The sequence below is a fragment of the Rhea pennata genome, chromosome 12 (genome assembly GCF_028389875.1).
Source record: "Rhea pennata isolate bPtePen1 chromosome 12, bPtePen1.pri, whole genome shotgun sequence".
NCBI lineage: Eukaryota > Metazoa > Chordata > Aves > Rheiformes > Rheidae > Rhea > Rhea pennata.
Genome location: NC_084674.1, coordinates 14858899 through 14878989, shown reverse-complemented (window position 1 = coordinate 14878989; position 20091 = coordinate 14858899). Strand labels below are relative to the sequence as shown.

The 20091-nt window shown below is 35.6% G+C and overlaps 2 protein-coding genes across 16 annotated transcripts in view; one reads left to right on the top strand and one right to left on the bottom strand.

Moving 5' to 3' along the window:
* Nucleotides 1–12865, top strand: part of CCDC66 (coiled-coil domain containing 66) — a 34954-nt gene extending 22089 nt beyond the window's left edge. For 8 of the 11 annotated variants that reach the window (XM_062585881.1, XM_062585887.1, XM_062585885.1 and 5 more), the window contains one exon: nucleotides 2591–2994. In XM_062585881.1, coding sequence (XP_062441865.1) covers nucleotides 2591–2674 — 84 coding nt within the window. In that variant the 3' untranslated portion in view covers nucleotides 2675–2994. Of the gene's footprint in view, nucleotides 1–2590; nucleotides 2995–3167; nucleotides 3534–12713 lie in introns of those variants that run through there. The other 3 variants (XR_009959707.1, XM_062585882.1, XM_062585883.1) reach the window with 3 other exon arrangements.
* Nucleotides 4450–20091, bottom strand: part of TASOR (transcription activation suppressor) — a 32552-nt gene continuing 16910 nt past the window's right edge. The window contains exons 14-24 of one of the 5 annotated variants that reach the window (XM_062585875.1): nucleotides 19336–20052; nucleotides 17299–17741; nucleotides 14490–14634; nucleotides 13067–13123; nucleotides 8978–9918; nucleotides 8265–8387; nucleotides 7600–7759; nucleotides 6831–6939; nucleotides 6479–6657; nucleotides 6245–6403; nucleotides 4450–5577 (exon numbers count right to left, since the gene is read on the bottom strand). In XM_062585875.1, the coding sequence (XP_062441859.1) occupies nucleotides 5018–5577; nucleotides 6245–6403; nucleotides 6479–6657; nucleotides 6831–6939; nucleotides 7600–7759; nucleotides 8265–8387; nucleotides 8978–9918; nucleotides 13067–13123; nucleotides 14490–14634; nucleotides 17299–17741; nucleotides 19336–20052 (3593 nt within the window). In that variant the 3' untranslated portion in view covers nucleotides 4450–5017. Of the gene's footprint in view, nucleotides 5859–6244; nucleotides 6404–6478; nucleotides 6658–6830; nucleotides 6940–7599; nucleotides 7760–8264; nucleotides 8388–8977; nucleotides 9919–13066; nucleotides 13124–14489; nucleotides 14635–17298; nucleotides 17742–19335; nucleotides 20053–20091 lie in introns of all 5 variants that reach the window. The other 4 variants (XM_062585878.1, XM_062585876.1, XM_062585877.1 and 1 more) reach the window with 4 other exon arrangements.

The following is a 20091-nucleotide window of genomic DNA, read 5'->3' as shown; positions in this document are numbered from 1 at the left end:
TCTAAATAGAAGGAAGAGAGTCTGACAGACTTTGGTGCACCAGAACTACCAGTGGTTAAGTAAGTAAGTGTTTTAATTACCTGCTGTGCTTTAGGAAGACATAGTTCTGTTACACACATTTAAATTCCTCAGTAGTAGGCAAATGATTTGCCCAACGAAGGGTCATGGTTCTCCTCTAGATGAAGTCACTAGGAGACACAGTGATGGCATAGTTAACCTGTAAGTAAAAAAAAAATATATATATATATATGTAACACAAGAACACTAAAAACTTGATAGTTTCTAATGGCTTTCAAGTAGCTTTGACTGTATCAGATCTCTCCCACTGTCATTAACACTTTTGTTAATAATCCACCACCATTAAGTATTCTGTATCCAAGTTTCATTTGCAAACAGTGCTCTGGTTAAGAGCAAAGCCAGCTTCAAAGCACAAATTGATCGTTATGCTTGCTGAAGTGAACAAAAGCCAAGAATACATAAGCGTTTCAAGGTGCTAACATCAGTGATGGCAAATTTTTGAGACGCTTGGGGATATTCTTGCTATATAATGTGCATTCGGGTCTTTACAGTGGCTGAAAACTAATGTTAAAGTTAGTCTTTCAAAGGAATTAGGTTCTGAAAGAGAGTAAATTTAAATCACATAAAAGTTCTTTTTCAATTATCCTAGCAGCGGTAGAATGCATATAGGACATTAACTATTGAACTTTTAGATACTCTTCATGGTATACTTCTGCTGATGACAGCTGCTTTGCATTAGTATTTCATTGAGAAAGGAAAAGTAATGCAGTGGTTTGAATGAAATGTAATTTAAATAGAGCAGAGGTCTAGTTTTTCTGTTTCAGAAGGTAATTTATTTTTTTTTTTTTTTATAATGATGCATACATACATATATACAGAGAGTGTGGGCAAGCTATATTGGATTGATGTTTTCGGGAACTCTAGAGTAATTTCAGAAACACAACAATTTCAGGGTGTAAAGTGGTCCTTTGTCTGGGGAAATTCAAAGCATATTTGACTGTTCTTTAGGCTTTGAAATACGCATCCAAACAGAGTGACAGATAAATACACTCAGGATCGTTCAGTAACATTCTAGCTGCTGCTAACTAGCTAGTTCATGGAAGACACCCGTAAGACTGGACGGCAGACAAGGATTAAAAAAATCCACACCCTTGTGCTCCTCCACTAAAGGGAGCGAGATTGTGTCATTGCATCTGTTACGAGCCGGCAGGACACTCTTTGTCTTGGCTGCTGTAGTGAAATTTTTCTCCTGTATTTCAGCAGATAGCAGTAACAGGAACTACAACAGACTTTTTACTTTCCTCACTTAGATCAAAGTAGTCAGTGGAATAAGCCCAAGTGTCTTTAAACAAGAAAAAGACGAGCCAAAGCTTTAAAATAAAACAAAAGAACCTGTTTTAATAAGGAATAAAAACACTTGCCAGCAGGTTGTAGCCTGCCAGGCTAAGCAATCTTGCCAGCCACCAACATGCAAAGAAAGATCTCACTACTTGCCCCTATCTATATCCTTTAATCTTGCTTTTGTCCAGGCAGCTTTAATCACCTTTGTAAACCATGTGAATAGAATTTGTTTGGGTTTTCATTTCATCTGATTCTTTCTTTGTTGCTTGCCGCTGCTCTCAGTCATTTAATTTAAGACAAAATTTATTACATTACTTTGTTTTGTAACTTGCTACCAATTTCAAAAAACACTCTGTAACAAGTGTAATCATTGACAAGGGTAGACCAAATTCACTGATCCATTAACAGAGTAAATAGCTGTTGATTATTTTAAAAAGCAATTCATCAAGTCATTGAAAGTCGGCAGCTGGTGCACTTGGAATGACACAAATACTATCCCTTATTTCTAGGGAAGGCCTGAGGAGAAGGACTGTTGTTACTCTTACTTCCTTGGTACCAAACTAAGGTACCAAGGGCCAGATGTAGCCATACAGCTGATCCTGTTAATCACAGTGAAAAGTATCCTCTCTCACATACATAGCCAAGGATACAGTTCCAAGATACCTTATTTCAGGTTTACCCATTGCGCGGTACTTACGAGACCCACTAGCAAAGCAGGAACCTTTTACCTATACCAACATCATAAAATTTCTGCTCCTGTTCCAGTTCAAAAACAGTAATGCTGTCCGTCATGAGCTGCTGCTGCTCAGGGGTTTGGGCTTGGCTCTTCGTATTAGAAGAACATGTTCTATAGAACACGCTAGAGTACTTCTTCACAGGGAGCTGCGGGGACTCCCTTCACACTTGGGAGCTGCTGCATCCCAAATGTATTGAGTAAGCAACTGAGCTTAATACACGAAAAAATCATTGCTCTCACTTATGTCCCTAGAAACATTAGCGTGGGCTTCCAATTTCTCACGCTTAAGCAGGTCTTTTGCAGAGGACAGGAAATTTTGACAGTTCCTTCTCTTCTGAATGTATTGTTGTATTACTTTCTTAAGTTGCACATGTAAAAAGCAATGAGCATTGATAAGTAAATGATGTTTTTAATGGATGAAGCAGTGACACTTTTTGTTACTTCAGGCTGCATCAGGGAGGCAGAGCATTCACATTTACATTCCCTTTGTTTCAGGGCCTCCTGCAGAAACAGAAGGAGTTGGAGACAGGTTTAATTCCAGCTATAGCTCAAGAAGCGAACTTTATTTCACCATTTTAAAAGGTATACATGAACATACAGATTTTTTAAATGTAAAGGTGGAGCACTTTGTTACTATAACAAATTCTGATTTTTGTTTTTTAAATATGATTTAACTTATTATGTGAATTCTGACAGACTACAGGGCCACACTGCTTTTCAGATTGACAATACATTAGGCTAATGATGGAGTCTCTGTTTAGAACAGTGTTCAGGCTGACTGAAGACATACGTCCATTTCCTATAAACCACTACTACAATGTATAGGATTGTTGCATGCTTTAATAGGACTGAAAGTATGTGTATTTTGATAAATAAAAAGAATTAAGATACATCTTGAATGGCTTGGGTAAGCTTTTGGGTATTTTTTTTTAACTATATGACACCATTTTAATTATTCAGACAGTTTTTAGGCTTAGACAGGATGTCTGTTAACTCAGGTAATCCTGGCTTTTAAGTCCACCAAAGTGGTGAATCAACTGAATCACACTTTATTTTTTTCTCTCAACTAAAGCAGTATAGCACCACTTAATATTGTAATGGACTGGGACCAAGGCAGCAGGACTCAAATTAAGAAAACTACTTACAAACAAGATCTGAACAGGTCAGTGTTCAAATCTTCCAGCCAGAGCTGAATGTTACTTTGGATTCATTTGGTGGATCCCATGAAAAGACGGGATCACTTTAGGTATAGGTGTTTCTCTTTTAGATAACTGCTGCAGGCCTGTAACCTGACTTCATGGTAGCTGATCTGTGATATAACCTATTTTAAAAATGCCATAGAACCTCTAAACAGAGATTCTTCCCAGCAGCAACTGTTTCTAGATATAGCGTGAATATGAGCTTACAGCAGTAGCTGCACTTCCCTCCACATGCACACCAAGTCATGTCACAGGTGTAGATTCTAACCTAAACTTACGTTTAGTAGAACAGCTTTGCACAAAATGATTAATTCATATGAAGGAATTTTTCTGAAGAAACATTCTCATCATTTATTTGTCATGTTTGGGGGTTGGAGTGATAACAACTGGCTCCTACTGTTTTGTTTTTAATTTAAACAAATTAAACAAGTGTTTAACAGAGGGCAAACCTTCAGTTCTAGGAAAAATATTTTTGTTGTTGCTGTTTTTTAAAGCTACCATCTTAGGAACAGTATTTGTCCCAACTAAACACTATAGCTGTACAGTGATGTAGTTTCAAACACTTTTACCTGGCACTATACTACCACACATTGTATATTAAAAAAAAAAAGAAGAAATTATACTATAAATAGAAAAACATGACACTTTGAACAACTTAAAAAGAGCAATAGGCATAAGAGTCAGGGCATTAGCACAAGCAAAAACAATCTGAGAACACGGGTAGCCTGAGAATTGCCAGCTATTTTTCCACCTGCTACTGTTTTCCACTAAATGAGTCACTATTAGCCTTCAGTTTAAAGAGAATTGCTTGGGAAACAGAAGTTTAACTCAACAGCTGTAAAATTAAAAAGGACCAGGTAAAGAAAAAAACTCCGTACTTATGACAATACTAGTTTAAAAAATAGGAATCCTTGTGGTAAAGGGGAAGAGGAGTGAGGTTTCTAACACAAGTTTAAACTACCGTGTTCATTAAAACCAGATTTGTCCTTCTCTCCTTACTGTAATGACAAGATAAAAGCTTTAAGACCATCTTGATGATTCTGTAGTAAGCATGTAATATCAGATATTAAACACAGAAGACCGCTCTTCATGAAATAAAATTTGGGTATGCGCTATGTATTTTGAAAACAATATAAAAAATACAGACAATGCAACTTGTTAGTAAGTCCCTTGTGCATTAAGAGTTTATTTTATTTTTGTAATGGAACTGCACCATTGGTTACTCTAATTGAGGTATTTAGCCAAAATCCAGTATATATTCATTAAAATAACTACACTGCCTTATAGTACGTAAAAACATTTGTACAAAATTCGTGTCAAATGTCAAATAAATACATAAGTTTTGATATTTACGTAAAGAAATGTGATTTGGATACTATTACAGTTAAAAAATTTGCTGTTTCACATATTTTAGGCAAACATTCAGTTTTACATTAGAATAGACTTCAAACTGAAGCCCAAGTACAGGTAAAATACAAATGTAGAAACTTAAAAGTGCCAACAAACAAGATAATTCAAGTACAATAAATGTTAAAAAATATATATATTTATTTCAGTTTTCAGATGCTTTCAACAAGTACAGGCCATCATGATTTAAATAAGACAAGAAAACATTTGAGATAAAGGACAAGAAACATTTTGTTCCAGAATAAAATAGAAATTGTGTTAATCCACCATTTTAGAAACAGAAAAGTCCACAGCAACTTATAAAAGACTTGTCAGTTTATTTCTGTTTTGAATATGGCCTGGAAGAATCACAATTCACATCCCAACTACCAGGTGATGACGACTTTTCTGTTTCCATGCTCTGACTATAAGCAGATAGAAAATAGTTGCCTCCTTCTTGGTTTTGACTTGTAGAAATTGGGTATGTTGTTCCCAGAAAAGTCTGATGAGTGAGTACATTAAAGTGACTGAATTGATGGGACATGCTTAATTGTCTACTATAAACCTGGAAGTTATTGAAAGGAACTTGTTCAACTGAACTGTGTTTTTCTCCTTCAGCAGAGCATGTTGTAGAAACTGGAGTAATTGGTAATATCTCTTCCAAATCAATTTTAGAAGTCTTTTCCATCAAACCAATTTGTGCTTCAGGAGATAACTCTGTAACTGATATGCAGCTTTCTTTTGAAACTACTCCATATGAGCCCTTGGCCTCTCTCTGCAAAGTTTCCAAATGAGTATGATACTTAGATGCATCATTGCAGATTTCTATTTGTGATGTTTCATCCCCTGAATCCAGAGACATGTCCTCCTCATCCTTTTCATCGTTTTCTACAAGAACTACATTAAAAAAAAGAGAGAAGTCCTATTCTATTGAAATACAAATTTTTGTTAGAAAAGCTATACACTACTCACAGAGTGTTATGCTTCAGGTCTGTAAGTCCAATATCACTTAAGTCTTGGTCTTCTGCCACTCTTGTTCACTTACTCAACATACACACTTAACCCTCTGTGTGAGTGTCCAGTTATTCCGATGCTAAAAGCTTCTGCGCATTGTGTTCATGTTTAGTGTTGGGAAATCCCAACTCCCAGCTCCAAAGGGGTTAATGTCAAAACAGCATCTAAAGTTATACAGTAGGTCAGTATTTGATCAGACAATTAAAGGAGTACAATTACTGACATCTCAGTCCTCAGTTTCTAAAATACTACCACTAAGCTTATCCTTTCCTGAAAACAGAATGGAATGCCACTTTGGCATTCATCTACTTTCTTGGATACCATGTTAGCCTGTAATTATGTATTTAAGATCTCTTTTGCACTCCATCCCAGCTGCTTTCCCCCATCACTTAAAATAGAAGAACAGTAGCTTGAGAGTTGGGTTTTCCTTGCCCTCAGTAGTGTTCATTTACAAGAAGAGTAAAGGCACGCTATTTCAAAGTCCTCCACCCCATACAACTAATTAGATTAAGAAAAAAAAAGAAAAAACCTTAAGCGTTTTGAGTATTACCTGATTGTCTTTCATGAACATCAGAGGGAGGGAGGCTGTCTTCTTCAGTAACTAAGTTGTGATATCCAACAAGACTTTTAAAATTTTGCATGAAGTCATCAACAGTTGCAACTACTATTCCATTGTCGGCATAACTGGAAAGTGTTCTGAGGTTCTTTTCTAAATATATAGGAGATTTTATATTAATATTTACTTCTTAAGAAAGAGAGAGAAGTTTCTATATTTTATTTTTACCTGTTAAGAAGACAACATGTCTCTGTTGTATATTTTGAGCCTGGAGCCTGATAAGACAATCTAACTCTGGAGCATTTCGAGTTTGGGAATCACAATTATGGTAAGATAGAATTTCAACCAAGTGCTTCTTTTGATAGGTATTCAAAAGCGTCAGCAGACTTAGGGCATTAGCATTCATTCTGGAATGAAAACAAACCCAATGTTAAAGGGGTATTTGATTTAAGGTCAGTCTAAATATTAAATACAGGATCAAGAGAAGAACATAATATTGAGTTCTATTTAATTGAATTTTTGAAAGCATAATTTAAAACAGAAGCATTTTATCAACTGGTATTTGAAGAACACTGCTTACCTCCCCAGCTCTTTAAGTTTTTTTTGTATTTTGCAGTGGACTTTCCACTGCCATTTCCCATCTGGGGTACTGAGATCCTCAAGAAACTTGAAGAATTGTTTTAGTTTATCTATTTTGGAAATATTTGAAAGAGAAGTTAAATTTTGTGATATGCAATTCAAAATACTACTTCAGTGCATACATAAAACTTTTCAGTTGTTATCTTTAGTAGTTACACAACTACAAACATTACCCCCAGTACTTCAGGTTTTCTTCTTCCTAGTAGATTAGTTGTGGACTATATTACAAAACTGAGTTTGTTTTTTGTAGGTCAGATCCGTAACAATGGTGTCTGCTTACATAAAAGCTGAATTCTACCATGCATAATCTGTGTGGCCCATGTATCTATAAAAAGCTGGTAAAACGGTTAACTATTCCATTTTAAATAGTGAATGTTTTCTAGTATTCTTGACTAGGTTATTTGTAGACTGAGTAACAAGAATAAAACGTCTGTATACATAACTACACAGTCTAACACAGATTTAAGAAAGACAAGATTAGGTTGTTTAAAGTAAAATAGTCTCCAAGTTCACATGTTCTCCAGAAAGGCCAATGAGGTAGGTAAGACATTGAACTAGTCCTACAAAAAGCTTGCAATACCATCTCTGAAAATCAAATGGAGAATGTAATTATTCAGTGCTCTGAATGTAGCCTCTTTCTCAAATACTAAAATTGAAGCTTTAAAACACTGGCCAAAACCAAACATCCCCACCCCTGTCTCCACACTTACCTACTGTGATGAGCTCTGGATTAAGGACAGATTCATCTGACACAATAAAACCACCAGACACAAACAATTCATTGTAAGTGTGATTTTTCACATCATCCAAGCTATCAACACCCGCAAAGCTGACACAAGAAAGCCTCTTCAAAGTTACCAAGCCAGGTATCTGTTTAAAAATGTTGTGAATCACAGATATCAAATAGTAAGTATCAAACTTCAAAACACATTTTCCAAGTTGTTATTTTGTTTCTTGCCTTGGGAGTTATTACAGGAGTGAGACACAGTGGAAGTTGAGTGCTTAAAATAATTTTACTTTCTGTCCAATATGCACTTATAACCCACACCTGTTACGAATACCTAGAATAATCTGACAGCTGCCTTCACTTGCCATTAGAGCATCCAACTAGAAGCAAAACTTCCAGCTTCTATACAGCTTTATGACTAGTAAGAATAAATACTCATTCAAATGTGTACTTGGACATAGATGATGTTACGGGCATACAATGTAGCAAGACAAGATAGTGTCACAACTAGTTTTGTTTTTCAGAAGGCAACTAAGTATAGGTCTTCCTTTAAATGCTTTACTATGAGAAAATAACCTTTTTCAAAATGAGCTCTTACTGTATTTTAACAGCAATTTTCTACAGTACTTATGTATTTTTGTAAATTACCTTGTGGATGAGGTTGGCGATGTCTTCATTTTGAATAATTATCAACAGTTTATCTAGTGCAGCTCTTCTTTTAAGGAACTGTTCTGGATGGCACTCTGTATTACCTAATTTTGTAAGATACTCCTACACCGCAGAAAGATAAGTTTGTGAAGAAAAAGCAAAGAGGTTGTGAGACCAAAACAATCCCTACAAGTTTCATGCAAAACTATTCCAATGACCCTGTTAAATAAGTTTTCCATTCAAATATAACTCAGAGTGACTGCTTTTCTTGTCTTTCTGATACGTTAACAAGAAATATATAGCAATACAAAAATAGACTATTTTAGCAAGTCCTTCTTACAGAACAGCACATTAAGTGGCCAACTGACAACCTATCAAAACTGCATGAATTCTCAAGTAAAACCAGAAGTTACCATTATTGCACTTACCACTTTAATCTTACACATTTAAACATGTGAAGACAGCAACCTCTGTAAGTTATCTGAACTATTAACTGAGAAAGAAAAAGAGACTTTACAAAGCTAAGTAAGACTACCTTGAAACCTCAAACAAGAAATGCAGTAAGATAGCCTACTTTGGCAATTCAGTCAAAAATCTTCTGAAACAAATTTCTCACTGTGTTTCAAAGTCCAGTTTTGTACATTCTGGTTTGAAAGACCCTACATACTCTTATATATTAAAAATAAGAATTGGAGGCACTGGAATGTGTTTACCTTGATTTCTTTGCACAGAGTGCTTTCCTCCTCTTCATGAATATAAAATTTCACAGTGTTTTTCTGTACATCTTTAATAATTTTGACCAAACTGTTAAATACTTCAGGTTTTAACTGGCTTATAAAATCAGAAAGGGCTGGTTGGGTTGAAATGCCTAAGTTCTCTGGGGATTTCTCAGTCTTTTCTGGTGGCTCTATCAGATCACCACTAGAAGATGTTTGATCAGATGTCAATTCATCCTCTGTTTTGGCATTCGCATGATCTTCCTCTTTCGCTAAGGGAAAGCTTGATGAACACTGCTCAACAATATCTAGGTCCTCCACAACGTTATTACACAATGGCTCCGATAACAACGCTGTGTCTGAGTCCCTGCAAGCAGGCAATACTTCTGATGGAGGATTCAGGGCAGCATTAGTGACTACATCTGCTGATTCAGGACTAGAATACATTGGTGGAGTATGTCTACTGCATGAAGAGGACAAAATAACACTATTCAACTTCTCACTCAGTCTCTCTATATATTCTTGGACAGAAATCTCTGATGCTTGTAAACATATGTATTCAGAAAGTCTCATTATCCTCTCTCGAGCCGAGAAGATTGGTGTGGACGTTCCACTGACATATGCAATATTCTTTTGCTGCAAAATTTCCTGAATCTTTCTTGCAAAGAGATTATATTCTTCTAATAATGTAGTCTCTATTATTGCACTTATGGAATGCTTAGTTGTAAAAGGCTGATCTGCTAGCCCACACTGATCTTCAAGTTTTTCCATTTGTCTTGTATAAAGTCCATCTTCTGCTGTCCCCTTTTGTGTGTCTGCAAATGGAGAGTATGGAAACTGATAATCAGAACTTCTTGGTCTATTTATTACCCGGGGGTCATTAGGAAAAGCATCCTTTGGTGGTAAATACACCAATGGTTCCTCTGGTGATTTCAGACCTATATAGAAAGAGTTAATCATTATCATCTCATATTTGAAAAAGAGACAGTAATATACCATTGATAAAATAAAACTCCAAAACATAGTTTTTAGATAGCATTAGTCCCATCCCCCAATTGACCTAAATCCAAAGTATTACTCTCAGCTGATGGTCAGAAGCTAGAAAATACAATTTCTCAGACCATGCAGCAATAAATTCAAAGTTTGGTCAGAAAAGCAGAATGCAAGCAATTTTTCCAGAGATAACAACTGATTAATCACAACAGCAATTCAGTTGCCTCAATTAAAAAATAAAATAAAATAAAATAAAATAAATGAAAAATTGAGCAGGGTGACAAATTATTCAGGTGTTTCATTTAGCTACTAGCCAATAATCCTGAGACTTCCAGAAAGCATATTTAGCCACACCACCTTGTGGAATTAAACGGAAAATTACACACTCTTATGTCCAATCTCACAATTAAGAACAGAAGTCTTTTGCTTAAGAAGGTATGATGTAAGTCTTATGATAATTATTGATCCACAGTATCAAGTATGCTATATAGAGTGCTGAAAGCCTCCCTCGGAGATCATTTCTGCAACTTTTTTTTTTTTTTTTTTTTTTTTTTACCATCTGCATTCAAACTTTTTTTTAAAAAAAGGTCACATTTAATGATTTATTGATCTACATACTGTGAGAGTTTTAGAGTCTGTTTTACACAGATATTTCAGATATATACAGGTACTTTTGCATATATCTGTTTCATAAATACTTTGCTACTTCAAAAGAGATAATTAAAAAAATATTGTATTATTGTTACAGCTAAAACAATTGTAAGCAGATAAACAAAAAGATTTCTGAAAGAGAAGCAATAACTGAATAGTATAATACAATTTCAAAAAGCTAGTGTTCCTCTGAAACACATTTATCTTTTTGTAATCAGTTTAAACAGTTATAATCTGAGCATGTCCATCCGTAGCTAAAGGGAAGAAACTGCCCCTAAGAAGATTCCATACAGTGTCAGCTTGTAACTATTTTATGCCACTAAAGTGATACAGAGAAACCAGAAATGTGGTGCCATGTAATTTTCTTTTTCTTTATCAATGAAAATAAATGTTCTTTCTTCATCTTCAAAACACATTCATGAAGTCAACTAAATTTCTAGCCTTCTCTGTTGACTTACACCTTTCACATGCTCAAGTATACTAGTTTTAAAAGACTTAGGAGAACTTGGCACCAAATCATAACGTTAACAAAGTAAACTCAGTTTAATTTACTTTAAGATACAGGGTACTTGAGAACAGACTGTATATCTCATTCTTCTTGGGCTGCTTCAATTATAAGCTACATCACTGTTGTTTTCAAGAAATACTGTACTATTGTACTATAAGCAACTCTTAGCAGAATAGAAAGATTAAAAGCTATACTATTGGTTTAAATTTGGGGATTTTTTGTATAGCTTCTTACATTTTCAATACAGCTATTCAGTTACATACAGATTTTTAGCAAAGAAATTTTGTTCTGTGGCTCTCCTGTCTGTACTCCCAATACAGGTAAAATTTCAAATCCCAAAGTTGTTGGAAGAGGTAGTACTCAATGCACTCATACTGTTTTGGCATTACCACAACAACTGTATTAGTAAAAAGGCTTCGTGGTATGTATGAGTAAGAACACAAGCTAGACTGATGACATTATGCTTGTGGATACAGAACTATTCAGCAAGAAAGAAATATTGCTTAAAAATCCTTTAGTAAAAATATAAAACAAAACTGAAACAGAAAGATATACTGCAATGAGAACAGAAATTCAAAATATTATCTAACACCTAAAAAGCAGAATCGGGGGAGAAAAAATAGACTAAAATCATCATTATTTAAACAGAATTCTTTAAAGATGGTATCCTTCACAGATCTACCTTTGGGTCACAAATCTTCAGAGAAAACCAAATGTATCAGCAAGGAAATGGGAAATAACAACAAAAAATGTTCAACTATTAAAGCACAATGTATGATTTTGAATACATTCTTTCTCAGTAATACCTGACTAACCAGGTATTTCACAGAATTTAGAAAAAGAACTACCTAAGAAAGTTAAAGAAAGTTAAAAAGTTAAAGCTAAAGAAAGTTACTGTCCTTGCAAATTTAGAGTCAAATTCTTCAATGCTTTTAAGAGAGGTCTTTCTACAGTGACTCTAGCCAGAAGAGAATTCTTGGGCATGTTTATTTTGAAATCAGAAATTCAAATAGTACCTGACAAGAAAGTGTAGAATATTCTGATTCTTAGCATGCAAGATGAATGTCATCAAAAGCCATCATTTTTGACAATGTTTATTAATGCACTGATCTACTCTTATAAGAGAAGGAAAATAGCAAGAACAAACACCATTTTTGAACTGAATGTTTAAAGCCAAAGATCAATCTCATGGGTTTGCCAAGATACACATGCACAAGTTAGCTTTTAAAAGTATGACTCAGGTTTGCTTACTATTGTCAAAAGTTTAGATTATTTAATCATGAAGAAGTGAACAATGACATGATACAGAAGTGGTCCAGATGATTTGGGAACCTACAAACAACTCTCCTCTGACTTTTACTGAGGCATTATCAGGGGAGAAGCAAGACAAGCCCTCCACTCCTCAAGTCATAAGCTACAAAGAGTTATGTTCTTAGAATAAGTTCAGCTGAACATGACCTCTGTATTAAAAGTAAAACATATTTTTGTTTAAAAAAGATGGGAACAAGAGATCACAAATTAACCTTCCTGCAATTGTGTAAAGATGGAAAAGACTGATGTTTTCTGAATTCCTTTCTACAGCTATCTTGCTACAATGAAGAGAAATGAGCAAACTGTCAGATGTACAAAGCCATCAGCTGCAGAAAGGAACAGCAGCTTCTTTTAAATTATGCTACTGAATTGATCTTAATTGAAGATAAAGGAAGATACGCCTTTAATAAAACCAAGTGCCAGCAGCCCAAAATTTTAAAGGCTCTTGACTTTCCTTCTGCGTTCTTGATGTACTTCAGTAAAATGAATTAATTCACTGAACAGCATATTATTGATCTCATCCTGAGTTTTCTGATGAAAATTCAACACTAGGTGAGAGTATAAGCTGCTCAGTAGTTAAGGCCATAATGACATATGTAAAAAAAAGTATCCACTCTTCTCACCTGTTCGCTTATCTTCATGTTTTTCCAGTTGATCCTCTTGACCTCTTCCTGCCCCTCCTGAAGGAGAGCAGCAGTTAGCATTTGTAGACTTTCTCGGTATTTTACCTTTTACATGACCATATTACAGAGTTAGTCAATACTTATTGCAGTAAGAGCTAATTTGAAGAACTGATCTCCTAGAAACTTAAGAAATCCAGTGATGCCCAAGACAGCCTTTTACATCTCTGGAGAACAGCAGATTTTAGAAGACTTCAGAGAAAAAAAATATTTTTCTAGTAAGATTTGTGAAGCGCTAAAGCCTCACAGATGACTGTGCAAAGTGTCAACAGTCAACTGACAAACCCTTGTATTATCTCCTACATCCAGTACCTACGATGTGAATTTTTGAGCTGCCTAATCATCCATTTTGCTTGTAACCTCTGAAACCATATCTTTGTCCATCTATATGCCCAGTAGCCATTTCTTCCAAGAGCAAAAGAACAACTTTGCAGTCTCTGTACTCTGTTACTTAGCAAAATGACAGAACAGATTTTTGATGTTTAACACTAAGAAGTTGCAAAAGATGTGATCCAAAATTTCCCTACCATTTCTTTGAAAGGTCTATGAATACTGTGAAGGGAAATGCATTTCTTCTGCCCTCCTCCCTCTCAGTCAAGAAAAAAAAAGGGAAAAAAAGGAAAAAGAAGAAATCTGCAGAACTACACAACAGGGTGGATATCAGAAGAATCTAAAAAGACAGAATCCAATATTCCTAGAAGATTATCAGAAATTAGTATTTTTTTTACTCAGAACATATAGTTAACCCATTCTATCTTGGATTAGTCTTAAGAGGACTTGATTTACAGACTTGAATTTAGAGTCTTGATGACTATTCCTACTGCCCAGTTTCCATATCCTTCAAATGCATGCTGTTAAGAAGTCTTCACAAGAATTGATACTGTTGACTCATCAAAAAGTAGACGTTTTATAACATTATTTAAGATTTAAATGTTTACATAAAGACATAGACCATGTAAGCACATCTAGTAGAAGAGCTTGATGCAGTAAGAAGTGGACCACTTTGTATAAGGATAACGCATTTTTCATGACTTTTCCAAATTAGCAGTTGCGATTATATTGAAAGATTCAAGTTCAAACACTGAATTCAAAACGGTTGCACACCTTACCAGATAAATACTCAAGTACTCGCATTTCTAAATTATGCCAGAATGTACCAAAAGCAAACCTTATCCACCAGTACCTGAAATGTGTTCGTCCAGCAGATTTTTGTATTAGTCAAATATTAGAAACAATTGCACAGTACATCGTATCCTTGTGTACCCACACAAGTGACCCAAGAATGGGATCTAGCAAAGATACAAACCTTTAGAACATGTCTTGTTTCACTACTTGCAGCAACATAAGAGTTATTAACCCTTCTTACCTGTAATTGGAATAAGTTTCCAGTGCATTCCAACTTCTCCTATATTATTTGAGTTGGAATGTTGCCTGCGATAAGCATGTTCTACAGGTGTACTAGGACAGGGACTGTAGTCTTCAAAACTACTAACACTTCCAGTGCTTGCTTCCTAAAAACAATAAAAATTCTCAGTTCAAAAGTGGTTTTACTTAGTTATCAAACTTCCAAATACTAAACAGATGAGCAGTAAGAATGTACCAGAGTCCACCACTATAACGGAAACTTTGCCTTCAGCTAAATCAAGTCAAAGTTAGAAGTATTTAAATCAGGTTTCATTTACCTATCTGATAATTTCTGACACTGGTCTATCGTTAAGTCCCAAGGCAGTCCTTGGGACTTAGGCACATGCCTAACAGAACAGACTTTGCTGGGGTGGGAGGGGCAGAGAAGAGGGAAAGATAGTTTAGAAAAATGGTCTGCTGCTTAGCCTTTTTTCAGGCTGTGTCTTCATAGCTGACTAAAGCTATGAAACAGTAGTGTTATTAGGAAACTACCTGTAACTAGGATTAAATCCTTGAACAACCTAATTTCATCTTGAATTCCAGATGGTTAAAAGTTCTCTTAGCCAAAAGCATAACTTACAGGTAGGACAGACTCTTTCCTGCTCAGTGACTTAGAAATTGGGCTTTATGTAGAAGTACCAATTACAGAGACCATAAAAAAACCCATGTGTAGAGAGAATAGTGTGAACATCACTGAACAGCTGGGGCACGGGAACTCTGAGCCCTAAGCACAAGAGCCTTCTTGAAAGGATGTCGTGACAATTATATGCCAACATGAAAAGTATACATGGGACATATCTACTCCACACCACTGCACAAAGGAGGCACAGAAAGAGCGGTAGAAAAGATTTTAAGTGTTAGGGATTATTCATCTGTGCTCCCACTAAAATAAATAAAACCCGAAATGACACCAATTCAAAAAAATGGCAAAACAAAGCCAATTCCACCTCCCAATCAACTTTACTATCCATACAACATAAAAGACCTTCTGCTATGAACATGTCAGTAATTCCTTCTCATTCAGACACTGAAACAAGCACATTGCCATCTCCTCAGTGCAAGACTGAAAGATAAGGCCCATGAGATCCTCATTTCTGCATAAAAGCAAACAGCACTTTCCAGTCCTGTAAAATGCCTGCTCCATATTGCTTTGTTGGGGAGAGAGTATACTATGGGGAAGCTGGGCCAAGAGCAATTTCTGAAACTGAAGCAGGGACTGCAATCAGAGCAAAAGCATGCTTGATGCTTTAGGATTATAAAGCATGAAGAATCACTTTATTAACCCTGAAGTACCATCACCAGGAAAGGTCACTAACACAACTTAAATTGCACAAAGTTAAGACTAAGCAATTTAATCAGCCAGGGTGAGCTGCTGCTAACCACTCCCCACTCCTCTTTTTTATACAAAGGGTATTTAGTTCCCAAGGAAAACTGACTTAGTTTTACCAATCTGTTCTGTCAAGACAAGAGACACAGCTATCATTAAAAGGAAGCCCAACTCTTACTCTGCTTCTTTAAAATAACTGTTGCTCACCTGTGCGTAAAGATGTTTAAGTCATCGTCAGTCAACTCTAAATATCAAATATAGAATGCAGTTTCACTTCCTCTACTTTCTTGATTATGACCAAGAAAGTAGTAGGTGGAAAAAGGTCCTGAAATTATATTACCTGTGATATAAATATTTTTAGTTTGCATTTTGTGGGGATGAGGAGGACTTCTAAACTTAGAAAGAGATTATCTCAACTCAGATGTGGCAGGAGCCTGGTCCGTAGAATAGTTCCAAACAAAAGAAAGAAGAATTTATGCCTTTTTTGTGACTGAGACGGGAAATCATAATAATGACAAGATTGTCATAGACAAACCACCTCTGCATCCAGTCTGTAAGATTAAGAGAAAGAGGGAAATCCCAGAGGAACAGAATAATAAAGGACACTGAGCCATCCCACAGCTGTCATCCACCTGTCATCTTTTCGGGGTGGAGTGGGGCATCAAAAATCACAACTAACTAATGGCCTGCCCCAATACCATTACACTGAGAGGGTCCATAGGGAACAGCAGCTCCTTCTACCTTACATTCCATATTCTACAAAACGATATGTGAGGCTCTCAAATGTCTCCTTACTTTCTTTCATGTTCAGAAATTCTTAATACCCTAGCTAGACCAAGAATCACCCCAAAAGACAGAAGAGCTAGGAAGGCAGTATGCAAACCCTGTAATAGATAACACTAACTGTTCCATGCAACAACCTGGTAAGCAAGGTGAGAGCCAGAATATTTAATTTTTACAAGAGATGGAAGAAAATTTCAAGGCTTTGGTCTCAGCAAACATGTAAAGCTTATGATTATACCACGTTCAGTAATGGAATGTAAGTTTTTGTTGCCTATTGCTAGAGCACCAGGCACGACAGTTACTGATAAGCTGACTGTGGAAGACTGGCCATGTTTGCTTTACATTTTTCTGATATTCTTAATTAAGATTTCTTACAGAAAGAGTAGACAAAGAACCAGGAACACATATCTTTTGGAGAAAGGAGAAAGGAGAAAGGAGAAAGGAGAAAGGAGAAAGGAAAGAAAATCCACCCCTCATCTTTCAGAATTAAGAACCCTCAGTATTTTCTACACACAACTCTATCAAGCCAAAGCTTCTTCATTAAAAAAATTACTACTTATCTATGTCCAACAATTGGAAGTATTTCTTCGTTCATTCTGATAATATCTAGGAAAATAGTACATTCATTATCGGCATCTACCTACATGGCAGTTTCACTTACTTTTAAACGTAGCGTGTGTTCAAGGCCTACTTCGTTAGCTGAAAGCCGCAGATCAACATCAACAGGGTAGGGTAAACATGCTGCATCAGTGTCCAGTATCAATGGGCTCTGTGGGTCCTTAAAGTTAACATGTTCAGCCTGAGCAGTATTAGGAAGCTCACGATCATCTTTGTCCTGTGCTGGAATGGATTCATATTCATATTTTTGTCTCAGATCCTCTTCAATTTCATCAGTGCTTAATCCTAAAGCTTGATTTACAGACCGTGCCAACGATGAATCCAAGTGTCCTGCACTAGCTAGTGTTTCTAAAAGCAGCTTAATGAGGCCATGTGTGTCAGTAACAGCAGGGTCGGATACATCTTGCTGCCTCAAGTCAGTATCATGTCCACCAAGACCAGTAATAATTGAGAAAACAGAGTGTGGCGATTCCGAGGTTCTGCCCCCTTAGGGTGGGGGGAGGAGGGGAAAAGTAATCCATTACTGTCTTAAAATAAAAGCAAAACCAGACCCCCAAATACATACTACCTTCTCACTCCTTAGCATTAGTTCATACAATATACATACATTTATACTCTTTATAAATTTTCAACAGGGAAGATAAGGCAGTTTCTAGATCTAGAAGTCTTATCCCCAATTAAATAATTGTATCATTCAATACCATTATATCAGTCAATACCATGCTATTTCACATTTAAACAGAAGTCACATCCTATAAACTACATTTTTACAGAAACTTTGCACAATACTTCCCCACTTACTGAAAGAAAAAGATTTCTGCAAAATATTTAGTTCTCTCCTTTCTATCATTATTGCTCCAAAAGCTGATGAATAACTTAATGCTTAATCTCTACAAATTATTTTAGACTAAGAATTATAAAAGTTTACCACTTCGATTTACACTAAACATAACTTTAAAAACACAGCTGTTACTCTTCTACTAATCGCCTTTTCTCACCTTTCCTTATAAAATCATGGGTATTTTTCTTTTTGAAAGAGATAGGCCAAAGAATTACATTAAGAATCTGATTAGCCCCTAACTTATTTAGGAAATATAGAATGATTTATGTGATGTTTGACTAATTAATTAAAAAAAAAAAAAAAAAAAAAACATGCTTAGTTACTTAGGCTCACAATATTTTGGTAAAATTTTTTGCAAGACAAACAGATTATTTTTAGGATTATACAAACCCATGGAAATTCAAATCCTAGGTGGTGGTATTTTGGTTAACTGAGGGAGTTAAATCAAAATTTAGCTTTAAAAAGATATTGTTTTGATTTCATCCAGGTAGAAATGCAGCCATGTATTTTACATTAGTAATCAATGTAAAAAGAACCTGAAGCATCATGAATTGCAAAAACTATCATGTAAACTACCCTCCATTTCCCTCTCCTCCATCCCCACATGCCAGTATCTTTTTATTCCTCTCAAAAGGGAAACTTATTCGTAGTATCAGTTAATTTATCTTCTGAAGTAAACACATGCACACACCAGAAAAACTGACAGTTAATATAAAACTACCTCCTTCTTCCAGCTACCCTTCTCCCTCCTTGTCCCCTTTTCTGAAGGGGACCTGTATCATTGCCCAGAAAAGGGGTCAGGAAACAGAAATCAAATGGTTTTCTGGGTGATTTTATGCATCAGAGAGTATCTGATCAATTTCATCTTAAAACTATTTAGTTGTTTCAATTATCCTGCTATGGACATTTTCTTGTTAATTCAAAACTAACTGTGTACATGCTTAGAAGTTTAACTTTCATTTTCAGTGTGAATGTATTAATTATTAATATGGGTCAGCCTTCTTCCCAAAGGGAGGGAGCAAACGGAGCTTCCATGACAACTGCTGTTAACATATTTTCTAGAACAAGACAACCTACATAAAAATAGAAACTACGTCTTTATAGATAAATCTCAGGTCAATGTTTAAATGAAGAAACCATGTATTCAAATACTCAAATTAGCAAAAAATCAAATTATAAAAAGTTTCAATATACTTCTAATTAAAATATTAAAGAGGAATGAAACAAAGTGTTTCTTACCTTCATACTGACAACTGTTCTCTGAAGATTCAGTCATTTTAAAATGTTTCCGCAAATTTTCAGACTGTTTTTCTAGCTGCCGTTTCAGACCACTTTTATTTCTAAGGTCTTCAGAATCAGACTCTCCACCCACATTTTTTTTCCTACACTGGATTAAGTTAATAAGCTCTTTGAGTCTGTCAGGATCATAATCTCCTGGATGAGGGGCTTTTCGCTTGGCAGTAGAAGCTTCACATTTTGAACCAATTCTTTTCCCAGTCTTTGCATTTGCAAAATCAGAGTCGTCTTCTGTGGCTTCATAATCTGAGATGGGACTGAACTGTTGAAGTTTCTGATTTCCTTCCATCAGTTCCTTAGCTCTCGAAACAGGTAGTTGATATGCCTCACAACCAAAAATATAGTTTTGCAAGGAGCTGTCAATATGAGATTTATTTTTTGGAGCAGAATAAAGAAATTTTTTGTCATCCAACCGTGATTCGTAGGGATATAATACAAATTCTCTGTATTTTCCAGAGCCACTATAGCACCTTTTCAAGTATTCATTTATATACTTTTCCACAACAGTATTGAAATCTGCAGTAGTGTCCTTACGAGACTGGATTAAAGCAAAGTGTAGAGATTGAATAAACTTTGTGAATTCTGGAACGATCTCCTGATTTTCCTGCAACACCACTGCAGTTGCATTTTTCTGTGCTCCAAATGGAACATTTTTTTGTGCTGCCATAGGAGAAAAGTTAATTTGTCATTAAAATCAAA